The sequence below is a fragment of the Hypanus sabinus genome, chromosome 3 (assembly GCF_030144855.1).
Source record: "Hypanus sabinus isolate sHypSab1 chromosome 3, sHypSab1.hap1, whole genome shotgun sequence".
Lineage (NCBI taxonomy): Eukaryota > Metazoa > Chordata > Chondrichthyes > Myliobatiformes > Dasyatidae > Hypanus > Hypanus sabinus.
Genome location: NC_082708.1, coordinates 39846692 through 39859366, shown reverse-complemented (window position 1 = coordinate 39859366; position 12675 = coordinate 39846692). Strand labels below are relative to the sequence as shown.

The 12675-nt window shown below is 45.5% G+C and overlaps 2 protein-coding genes across 5 annotated transcripts in view; one reads left to right on the top strand and one right to left on the bottom strand.

Annotated features, from left to right (window-relative positions):
- Positions 1–442: 442 nt before the first annotated feature.
- LOC132391220 (high affinity cationic amino acid transporter 1-like) overlaps positions 443–12675 on the bottom strand; it is an 83863-nt gene continuing 71630 nt past the window's right edge. For all 4 annotated transcript variants that reach the window (XM_059964127.1, XM_059964128.1, XM_059964129.1 and 1 more), the window contains one exon: positions 443–3319. In XM_059964127.1, coding sequence (XP_059820110.1) covers positions 3129–3319 — 191 coding nt within the window. In that variant the 3' untranslated portion in view covers positions 443–3128. The remainder of the gene's footprint in view (positions 3320–12675) is intronic.
- LOC132391219 (uncharacterized) lies at positions 8272–12141 on the top strand (the record flags this gene model as incomplete). Its single annotated transcript, XM_059964125.1, has 1 exon — positions 8272–12141. A coding segment is annotated over exon 1 (3681 nt), but the record flags the coding sequence as incomplete, so codon positions are not given.

Here is a 12675-nt window from a genome sequence, read left to right as displayed (position 1 = left end):
CATACATATTTTAAGTACCCAATAGCTCTATTGTTAACTGCCACCTCTCCTAATATCAAGTATTTTCCCATTTTTCAAATACATAGCCAGTTACCCAATAAATGATGCTGTTATGTAAACCCTATGGAAATTATGTACCTTATGGAAAAGACTTTCATGCTCCAATAGCTCAATATCAATGTAATTTCTCCCAAGCAATTTCAAATAATGGTCAGAGTGCTGACATCTTTGTCAACATCTTCCTCTACCGAAATAACTCAGTTACTCTTCATTTCAGGATTCCAGTACATTTATTTTCTATTTCTGCTGCAGTGCAAATAAATATGATATTCTAACATCCACAATTAAAGTTTCCTATAGGTTCATTAGACGAATCTACATTTAAGTTGTAAAATGTGCACACTACTGCACGTAGGCCTCACCAACATCTTGTTAAAGCGGGAAAAAAAAAATCATGTACTTACTATTTTAAACCCCATGTATAAAATTCAAAATGCTAATTTAAAGATTTCACTGTCATTTCCACTTTAACCTCACAAACCCCTCCTCGCAGTTCTCTGCCTCACCTTTAGCCACCCATATTTCACATTATCAAAACACTTGTTTAAAAAGATTGGTCAATGTCTTGTGGTGAAGTGCAATGAGGCATTTCTCCACTTGGAGTGAAAACATCAGCAGCTAAGTCATCACTTAAAACTAGTTTTTCCTGGATAATAGGGAAATCTCAGTGACATTATACATCTTAATCATTTTATAATAATGGGGAATTACTTAACAGGTCATAATTTCATTATTTAAAACATAGTTCCACTTGTCTTTATGAATTTTCACAATTGATTCCACCAAAGCAGCTGCCAATTCCCTTTAATCATGCTTATAGGACACTATTATAGGTTATAGACTACTGTAGTCTAGTTTTACATTCTATATTTACAAAAACAGTCAATGGGCCACAGCTGCAAATCTCAATATGAATTTGACAAACCTTCAGGCATGCAATATAGTTGCCATGCTCTCACTTTCAAAGTCCACTTAATTCACTAATGCTTTTCAGAGAATAGAATCTAAAATCCTGAGAGACTCTGGTATCAAATGAAGAAACTAGTTGTCAATACTCCTAATAAATTCACCCCAGTGCACCCAAGAAAATGATACATCTCACACTGCAGCAGGCACATCAATGACTAAAATCGTTCTAGTACTCAGTGATGAGGAAATGGGATTTTATTAACAGTCATCCTTTGGGAGATTGCAACTCAAGCTTCCCGGAATCCGTCATGTTGAAAGTTTCCTCTTTGCCTTTCACTGCCATAGAGCCCAGTTTTCAATAGGGGTTTAATAACTTGGCTAGTCGATGCCAACTAGTATACAACGTCTAATGTGGTGTCCACTGAAACCCAAATGACGTGGATAGTAATTTTATCAAGTTCTAAAATATACAATAATCTGCCTTAATTCTGCTGCCATCAGATAACGAACTACATGACCTGTTGTCTAGAGAAAGTGAATATGATATTGTGCGTATATTCTTTCCCAGTACTTTAACCGCATTCACACAAATTCAGATCTGCAGCACCAGTGTGTATAAAGTACAATTCCATTTCTTTTTGTATACAGAAAGGCTGCATCTTCACTTTCAAAACCTACACCACTAATAGGAAGAATATTCATGCAAATGATGCTTTAGCTTCATCTAAATGTAAAAGCCCAAGCTTCCCACTAACAGTGCCCAGTTGTCCCTTAACTTCAAGACTTAGTCTGATATTTCTTGATAACACAAATGGTAACACACATCATTCTGATAGCTTTTTCAAAAGGAATGCAAGCCAGCAAAATAAACCAGAAGACCTTTGTTCTAGATTTTTAAAAATTTGCTTGTCTCTGTTCCTCACTGCATCACTGATTTGGTCGTAAACTTGTGAAACAATGATTAAGAAACTATCAACCTTGAGATGCCGTTTCCATAATTTAGGTAAAATCAAAGGATTTTTAAATCCCCTAGAACAATCCCCTAGAATTCTGTAGGAATTGCTTACACTTTTAATCTATCCAACAGGAACTCAAGCGTATTGATTAACTGAGTTGTCAATATTGGATCAGGTAATTATCCAGCTGATTTTAAAACTTTTTACTATTAAAACTGCAAGGGCTTTTATAGAAGTATGTTCTACAGAAGCAGCTCCTCTCTGGAGGAGAAATAATTGACGAGGCAGATCTGGAACCTGAATAGCTATGTATAAAAACAAAACCTGCCTCTCTGTTAAACATATATACAGATGATTGGTACAATTAATGCACTGTAGGAAGAACAGTAATGCGACAACTTTAACCATCTGAACTTTGTTCCTACAGAAGAACATATAAAGACAATGTAACATTCCCCACTGGAAATATTATCTATATCTCAACTACAAAAATCAGAATCAGTTATAAGGTTGATAAATGAAATTTTTAAATCATAGCAAAAGTCTCACTTAGAATTATCCTGATGCCGGTGCTTTTGCTAAGTACTGTCCCTACACAATAGATTCTTTGCTTGATTACAATGTTTCTTTAAGTATTTAATTTAAACTAAAAATCAAAGGAATTAGTCTAAAATTAAAGCAAAGGCAGGAGGTAAGAGTGTCAGATTTTGACACTCAGTACCCTGTATTATAGTTCAAGGAAATTTGTGCAACAGAGATTTTAAGCCTAGGGTAAAAATAGATACTATTTTATGTACTAACAATTTTATTCTACAAGTGCTTACTTGACCAAGGAAAGCATTTCTTTTGGAAAAATATAAATCCCTTACATTTTGTGTGCATAACCACAAGCTAAAAGTTCAGCATTCCCAGCAATACACATTGCTAATACCCAATAAATAGTTCTAAAACAAGTTAATCCTTTATGTGAATAATGCTTTCATTATTTTGGAGATTCTAGGAAAATAAGGAATTGAAACAAATGCAGCAGTGCCACCTCAAGCTCAACAGCACTCAAAACCCTCACCTGCACGTGCGAATAAAAAAAAACCTCCCTCCCTACATGATGCAAATAGCAGTCGTTCAGCTGTGCTTTTAAAAAAAACTATAACATTCAAGTTAGATGCCAGACATGTATTTGGAAGAAAGTGAACTTGTATTGGTTTATACGTCCTCCTCTCTGTTTGGGGACTCGTCAATATCGTGCAGGAAGGCTTCCTTCTCCGGAGTTACTGCTTCGCCATTTGGCGTATTCACTGTCTCCTTATAGGCCCTTGAAGTTCTGTCATTTGGGAGACTGGAAGAACTGGACTCTGAGCTGTTCCGTATTCCATAAGCAAAATATATAACACACCCTGTCAGGGGAAGAAACAGATAAGAAGGCTCTTATTTCAAATTTAACTTCATCCTGAAAACTGAACCATACAAACAATAAGTCTCCCCTAACAATATTTAAAAATCTGATTATTTTATTATCGTAGCATTTCCAATGTTACAACTGGATGATTTGAAATAAAAACTTGTTTGATAAACCTATAATCATATAAGACAAAAACAGGCCATTCAGCCCAATGTGTCTATGCTGGCAATCAAGTACTGATCTATATGAATCCCATTTACAAACTCTTCCTACACAGCCCTACCTGTAGCTCACAACAGCATTCAACATGGACTCATCCTTACACTTATTACAAAAACTACTTCTCCCAATAAATAGTTCTAAAATCACTGCCACAACAATGTTGGAACTAGTTACTCTTCTGTGTGAATAATGTAACAAGCTGCACTGGTTTTAAAACTTGGTCTTGCTGACAACCTACTTCTGCCCAGTGCCAAGTTCAATTTACCTGGCAACATCCTGATGCATATCATTATAACATACAATACTTAACAGAGTTTCCAGGTTTTGCTATTTTATTTCTACCGGCTATGGATCTTGCTACACTAAAAAATTAATTCTGAGTACATGGGTATTACTAACAAGCCCAGCACCGATCGCCAGGTCACCAACTACCCTGAAGTGATGCATCTTGCACATAATGGCTAGATACAAATAACACAATTTTGGAGTAGCTAAAAGTAGTTACAGCCATTCTTCTACATGCAGAGTAGCCTTCAGAACTGGGTAAAAATACACTTTCTTCCTACAAAGATGAGTGAACCAGTCATGTTTTTCGTGCAAGATTGCCAGTTTCTTGAACACCATTATGTACATTGGCTTTCCAATTACAGATCTATCTAACTAGATTCAAGTTCAGTAGTTTAATATCTCAAAAATCCTTGTATCCAGAATTATTAGTTCAGCAGGTATAGCAAATGGAAGATAGATGTGCACACAAGGAAGAACAAAATGGACGAAGAGAGTTAGATCAATCAAGATGGCAGATGCCAAGTACAAGTATTAGTAGAAACCTTTGGATATGTAAACTGTTCCTGTTCTACTTTATGCTCACAGTGCAAATAAGTAACTCTTATTACTCCATCCTATAAGGAACTGGGAGCACTTACACTTGGAAATCAGACTGATGTAGCACAAATTACAAATAATAGTTCTGGATCCTACAGGGCCACTTTATTCATGGTGTTTTTTGGACAGGGAGTGCCACGATGAAGTAACGGCAATACCATTAAAAAGTCAGGATGATGATTAGTTTGGATGGGAACCTGGTCCCCAACACCTACTGTCTGTTTCCTTCAAGATGGTACAGCATCCAGGCTTGGGACAAGCTGTAGAGGAATCTCGAAGTGCAGCAATACATTTTTTAAGATGGTATACACTAGGATCATGGTGCAGCAGTAGAAGTGAGTAGTTACAGTGGTACTAGAAAGTTTGTGAACCCTGTAGAATTTTCTCTATATATGACCTAGAATGTGATCAGCTCTTCATGCAAGTCCTAAAACTAGATAGAGAACCCAATTAAATAAATAACACAAAAAACATTACACCTGTTCATTTATTTATTGAGAAAAATATTCCAATATTACATGTATTTGTTGGAAAAAGTATGTGAACCTTTGCTTTCAGTAACTGGTGTTTGTACAGCAGTAACTTCAACCAAACATTTCCGGTAGCTGTTGATCAGTGCTGCACATCAGCTCAGAGGAATTTTAGGCCATTCCTCCTTACAAAACTGCTTCAACTCTGGAATGCTGGTGGGTTCCCTTGCGTGAACTGCTTGCTTCCACAACATTTCTACAGGATTAAGGTCAGGACTTTGACTTGGCCATTCCAAAACACAAATTTTCTTCTTAAACCATTCTGTTGATTTACTCTCGTTTTCCAGAACACTGTTTGTTGCATTATCCAACTTCTATTAAGGACTGCTACCCTGACATTCTCCTGTGAAATGTCTTGACGCAATTTTGAATTCATTGTTCCCTCACAATTGCAAGCTGTCCAGGTCTCAAGACAGCAAAGCAGCCCAAACCGTGATGCTCCTTCCACCATGCTTCACAGTTGGGATGAGGATTTGGTGTTGGTGTGCAGTGCCCGTTTTCCATCAAACACCATTCCATGAACACCATTCTAGTTCAGCGTTTTTCTTATAGAGGATACATGATCAGATACTTTAGCAAGTTCTAGAGATTTCTTCAGGTCTTTTGCTATTACCCTTGGGTTCTTTTTCACCTCCTTCAGCATTGCATGTTGTGCTCTTGGTGTGACCTTTGCAGGACATCCACTCCTAGGGAGAGTAGCAACAGTACTGAGTTTCCTCTATTTGTAGATAGTTTATCTTGCTGTGAACTGATGAACATTCAGGTCTTTAGAAATGCTTTTGTAACCCTTTCCAGCTTCAAGTATCTCTACAATTCCTCTGAAAGTTGTTTTGATCACAGCAGGGTGCTCATGAACAGATCTTTCTCGAGAAGAGCAGGCTCTGTCAGTAACCTGACTTTATGTGTCTTCTTTTTTTAAAAAGAGGGCAGGGCACCTCTACAACCCACACCTCCAATCTCATCACATTGATTGGAACACCTGACTCCAAATAGCATTTGTAAAAGGCATTACCCCAGAGGTTCGCATACTTTTTCCAATAAATACACGTAATATTGGATAATTTTTCTCAATAAATAAATGAAGTAAAATGCTTCTGTGTTATTTATTTAATTGGGTTCTCTTCATCTAGTTTTAGGACAAATTAAGATATAATCACATTTTAGGTCATATTTATGCAGAAATAGGAAAAAAATGCTAGTATGCAGGAAATGGCCATCAATCAAGCAGGCTGCAAACTGCTCCCACCTGGAGGGGCAGAGCTTGCTGAGTGACGTTGGAGCTGAACTCATTCAAGGAAATGTAGAACATTCTGACACACTCCTGACTTGTCCCTTGATGCAGACTAGACAGCCTGCCTCTGAACTGCTGCTCGAGCCAGAATGGGTAATCCTGTCAACAATGGCCAGGTGGAGCAGAACAACTGGCGAGTATGCAGAATGAAATATGTGGGGCACACCCAGGCCTATCAGAGGCAAAGTCAACATGGACAAGGCTTAACACAACACATTCTGCAGATGCCTGAAATCAAGAGTAACACAAACAAAATACTGGAGGAACTCAGGAGGTCAGTCAGCATGTACTGACAGGAATGGAGTCGATGTTTCAGGCTGAGACCCTTCATCAGGACAAGGCTTTATGCCCATTCCTCCCATCATCGAGTTGGTGGGCAACAACTTTAACCCACTTGCAGACCCATAAACGGCTCAGGGCCGCAGAGCCTTCAACAATCAGTGTAGCCCCTGCTCTGTGAGGCTGAGATGCAAAACATTTTGGCGCTGGAATCTGTTCATGCAAGTGGTTGGGTGTGACTTTTGTTACATACTCGTGACACATGACAGTGGTGCCCTTGTCATGTGACTGGGGTTGAAGCTGTACTGGACTTGAGGTGATGGTCTTGTGATGGTGGAATGACGTCATTTTCCCGCCAGTAGAGATCATGTGACGGTTTTTTTTACAGGTTATAAAAGGTAGACCCCACCCTGTGAGGAGGGGCAGTTCGTGGCTGGATTTGCCAAGTTGACTTCATGCCACTGCGTGTTTGAAGTGATGACGCAGTTTAGTTAAAGGATGAAGTTTTTATTTAATGCCTAAAGTTTAAAAGGTTAATGCCTACAAGTTCTTTATGATTCTGTTATTTCGCAATTAGAGGAGAGTGAAGATTCAAGGTTGGAAGTAAAGATCGAGGAGAATCGCTTTCTACGGTGAAACGGGGGCGACCTTTGTTTGATCCTTATTTGGAAGGATTTCGTTGACTATCTTCGTGTTAATCCCTGGGTTTACCAATGTACAATGTCCTGGGTATGTTACTCAAAATGGCCTCTTTGGTTTGTTACAAGTAGGAATGTTTCTTTGTCCGATAAGTGTTTCTCTAGCCGTTGTTTCACTTTAGAATGGCTGATATGGTAATTGTATTCATTTGTTAATCAATGGGGAATGTCATTGTGTCTTGTGATGCTGGGAACTTGGGGGAGGGGCTTTCGCGGGTTTTTTGGGGAGAGGCCGAGGAAGACATGGAAGAAGGTGGACGTGTGCTGGACTGCTCGTAAGACCACCGGGGTGGTCCCAGGTGCGACGGCCGGATGGGTCGATTGGTTCGTTGATTGAGCTCCAACGAGTGCACTAAACAGACTGAACTTTGATAAGTGGCGCCTTTTGTTTTTTTTCCTTGTGTATATATATTGTATTGCTTACTACTCTTTTTAATTTTAGTAAACTCTTTAAAGTGTATTTCATAACGGTATTTGTTGTGGATTTGATACTGTTGGCGGGCTCGAGGCGTAAACTCGATTCTCACAGCACCTGCGTGTACGGGAGGTGGGTTGGAGAGTGGCTGGATCCCTTTTTCCCCTAGACATATACCAGCCTGTGGGTAAGTGTTACATTTGTGGGGGCTCGTCCGGGATTGGATTGTCAGGGGCTGTGGAGTCGCGCAGGCAGCAGAGGAAGATGGACAGAGATAAGTTTGTTTGTTGGTGCCAGTTTGAAGATGTACCGGTACAGTACGCATGCGTAGTGAGCGGAGTGGATTTTCGAGTTTCAGGAGACGTGATAGTGAGGGGTTTAAGTTCGGTGAAGGGTATTGGGCAGGTAGAATTGGTAGCTAGACGGTGTGGTAAAGAGGTGGGGTCTAGCTGGGTTTTGGTTCGTACGAGTGCTGAAGTCAGGACGGTGGAACTGCCGGCGACGGTCAGTGTACCGGGGGAGGAGGGGCCGTGGGGGCTCCACTTCTACAAGGATGAGGCTGAGGAGACATCGGGGGAAGAGCTAGAGGTGGACCCCAGAGAGGTGCCCGGCACTAGTAAAGGGAGGTGGGAGGAGGGAGTCGTGACTAAGCCCCGCTCCCCAGGTAGGGTGGAAGTCTCGGAGCTGGCAGCCGCACTTTATTCCCTGGTGGGGGTGGCCGAGAGGCCACGGCTGAAGCTGGGGTTGTTCTCCGGAGCCAAGCCTACTCCGGATGAGGAGGTGGACTATGAGACCTGGATCGAGCATACGTCTTTGATGTTAGAGGAGTGGCCAGGTTCAGAGGAGGAGAAGAGGCAGCGATTGCTGGGAAGTTTGAGGGGTTTAGCAGCCACAACCATCCGGGAGTTGAAAGCTGAGAAGCCTGGGGCCTCAGTGGAGGACTGCCTAGAAGTTTTGGAGGGAGCGTTTGGGTTGTCAGGGGAACCCTGGCTGCTTTTAGCAGAGTTTCAACACCTGGAACAATGGAGAGGGGAAAAGCTCTCCGAGTACCTATTTAGGATGGAGGGGATGCTCTCGGGGCTGCGGCGCCGAGGGGTAGTGAAGGCGACTGACGTGGCTAGCGTGAGGATGAGTCAGCTATTCAGTGGCTCTCTGGAGGAGGACAAGGTGGTGTGGACTATCCGGCAGGCTTATAGGAAAGGTCCCCCTCCATCCTTCGGGCAACTGATTAGAGAGGTGCGAGAGGAAGAGAGAGCATTGGGGCGGAAAAGGGGCACGGGCCTACGGGAGCGATCCTCAGCGATACAGGAAGTGGTGGCTGAGTGGAGGAATGACAAACCCCCGGGGAGTAGGGAACCCCCTTTGGAGGGGAGGGACAGGGGAGGTACCTACTCTCAGGGGCGATCAGTGCAGTGGATTGGGAGCAGGAGCCGTCCTGGGAGAGGAGGGGCAGCCGGCAGTGTGTGCTTTAACTGTGGGAAAGAGGGGCATTTCAGGCGGGACTGTGGAAGGCCAAGGGTGTGCTATAGCTGTGGAGAGGAGGGTCACTTTAGGTGGGATTGTGAGAGACAAGGAGTCCCGCGGAGGACAAGCCCCCCTGCGACTAAGAAGGGAGAGGTGTCGGGGAAACTTAGGAGAGGCTCAGTGAGGGAATGGACTGGAGCCTCTGGAGGAACACGTTCCCAGAGATCAGCCGGAAGACCACCGGGTGCCCACGCCTCTGTTCCGGATGGGCTGGTAGGACCCCGTGCCAGTGTGGGTCTACGGATAGAGGGAGTTTACGCAAAAGCCGTTCTTGATACTGGATCGCAGGTGACCTTATTGTACCGGTCTTTCTACAATCAACATCTAAAGCATTTGCCCGTAACACCATTTGACGCCCTGCAGATTTGGGGTGTGAGCGAGGGTGACTACCCGTACGATGGGTACCTATCGGTGAGATTGGAGTTCTCGGAGGGCGATGTGGGAGTGTCGGAAGCTATTGAGACGTTGGTGTTGGTGTGTCCTGACCCGGTGGAAACCGGTGGTGCTGCCCTCCTGGTGGGGACTAACTCCCCAGTTGTGCGACGGCTCCTGGGAGCTTGTAAGGAGAAAGGGGGGGAAGACTTTCTGGAGACCCTCTCGGTGCATCCAGTGTTTCGAGCAGTGTTCGAAGAAGGGGTTGCCTCCCAAGGGCTGGACCCGGAGTGTAAACGAGGGACGGTGTGGTGTACGCAGGCGAGGCCCAAGGTGATCCAACCAGGGGAGGTAGCACTAGTGATGGGGACCCCCAGATTCCCAGGAGTGCCGACAGGAGAAGCCCTGTTAGTAGATGCCCCAGACGATCTTGAAGGGGAGACACGATTTCCGGCGGGGGCGCTGGTGAGGCCTGAAGTGCAGAGACCAGGGGTGGTACATGCGAGGCGTATAGCTATAAGTGTCAGGAACACCACGGCAAGAGAAATCACCTTTAAGAGGGGAATGCCGCTGGCACATCTGTTCCCGGTGACGGTAATGTCCAGCGCACCAGTGCGGACCCCTAACGGGGAGGGATCGGAGCATCGAAGGGAGCTGACCGCTGAAGCCTTTAACTTCGGGGATTCCCCAGTGTCGCCGGAGTGGAAACGCAGGCTAGTGGAGAAGATGCTGAAGATGGAAGCTGTTTTTTCTCGGGGCGAGTTTGATGTTGGCTGCTCCAAAAGCACTCGCCACACCATCCGGGTGACGGAGGACACCCCGTTCCGAGAGAGATCCCGGCGGCTGGCTCCGGCAGATGTTGAGGACGTGCGACAGCACTTGTGCAAGTTGAAGGAGGCCGGAATCATAGCTGAGTCTCGAAGTCCTTATGCGTCCCCAATAGTGGTGGCACGGAAGAAGAATGGGCGAGTGCGCATGTGTGTTGACTACAGGACGTTGAATCGGCGAACTGTCCCTGATCAATATACTGTCCCAAGAGTCGAGGATGCGTTGGCCTGCCTGAGCGGTGCAAAGTGGTTCAGTGTGCTGGATTTAAGAAGTGGGTATTACCAGATCCCGATGAGTGCAGCCGATAAAGAGAAGACCGCTTTTATCTGCCCACTGGGGTTCTTTCAGTTCGAACGAATGCCCCAAGGCATATCCGGAGCCCCAGCCACCTTCCAGAGGCTCATGGAGAGAACTGTGGGGGATATGAATCTGTTGGAGGTGCTGGTGTACCTGGACGATTTGATAGTGTTTGGATCGACTTTGGAGGAACACGAGGAGAGACTGTTGAAGGTGTTGGGCCGGCTTAATGAAGAAGGGTTGAAGCTTTCCCTGGACAAATGCCAGTTCTGCAAGTCGTCGGTTAACTACATTGGCCATATCATTTCGCGAGAGGGAGTGGCTACTGATCCAACCAAGATAGAGGCTGTGACCACCTGGCTGAGACCCCAGAAAGTGGGTGCTCTGCGCTCATTTTTGGGGTTCTGTGGGTATTACCGGCGATTTGTGAAAGGATACGCCAAAGTGTGTCACCCGTTAACTCAGCTGTTGTGTGGCTATCCCCCGGTGGGGAAGAAGAGGACGGGGAACCAGAGGCAGGATGCTGGAGGATACTGGAACCCGGCGGAACCTTTTGGCTCGAGATGGGATGATCAATGTGAAGAGGCGTTCCGATCTTTGAAAAGGGCACTGACCCAGGCCCCGGTGTTGGCTTTTGCCAATCCCCAGAAGCCATATGTGCTGCACACGGATGCCAGCCGAGAGGGTCTCGGGGCTGTTCTGTACCAGGAGCATGGCAAAGCATTGAGGCCGGTAGCCTTTGTCAGCCGAAGCTTGTCGCCATCGGAGAGAAACTATCCCACTCACAAGTTGGAGTTCCTGGCGCTGAAGTGGGCGGTGGTGGACAAGCTGGGCGATTACCTTTACGGAGCCAAGTTTGAGGTGAGAACGGATAACAATCCTCTCACTTATATTTTGACTTCGGCGAAGCTGGATGCCACAGGACATCGGTGGCTGGCGGCATTGTCGGTATATGATTTCAGCCTGAGGTACCGCCCCGGAAGCAAGAATATCGATGCGGATGCATTGTCTCGTCGGGAGCCGGGGGAGGAGGAGAAGGACGAGGAGTGGGAGAGTGTCCCTGCCCCTGGAGTGAAGGCGATGTGTCAGTTTGTTATCACCGTGAAGGCCGAGGGAAGAGGGAGGCTGGAACGAGCCGTGGACCATTTGGGGGTTTTTGACGACGCTATACCCCTAGTTTACTGTGACCTGACCGCTCTGGGGACTAAACAGTTGCCGGAACTGAGTCCGGGGGAAGTGGCAACTGCTCAGCAAAATGACCCGGGCATTGGCACAGTGTGGAGAGCGGTCGAGAAGGGGGATGGGGCGTTGGCTGAGAAGGCGAAACACCCATACGTGCCTCTGTTGTTGAAGGAGTGGTCTCGGTTGAAGTTAAAGAACAAAATCTTGTACCGGGTAACAACGCCTCCGGACCAACCCCGCTGTTGGCAACTGGTCCTGCCAGAGGAGTATCACCAGACTGTACTCCAGGCCTTACATGATTCTGGACATTTGGGGGTGGAAAAGACATATGGATTACTCAAAGACCGGTTCTACTGGCCCCGGATGAGGGGGGACGTCGAAGAATACTGTAGGGGATGCCGTCGTTGCATCCAGAGGAAGACCCTGCCAGCGTTGGCGGCTCCACTGTCGCACTTGCAGAGTGCGGGACCTCTGGACCTGGTATGTATGGATTTCCTGTCGATTGAGCCTGACACCAGCAACACCGCGAATGTATTAGTCATCACTGATCATTACACTCGCTATGCTCAGGCATTTCCCACCAAGGATCAGAAGGCGACGACAGTGGCGAAGGTGCTATGGGAGAAGTACTTTGTGCATTACGGCCTTCCCAGGCGAATCCATAGTGATCAGGGGCGGGACTTTGAGAGCCGCCTTATCCAGGAATTACTGACTATGCTTGGGGTTGAGAAATCCAGGACTACCCCTTACCACCCACAGGGAGATCCTCAGCCAGAGAGATTCAACAGGACCCTGTTGGATATGCTTGGGACGCTGGAGATTGGGCAG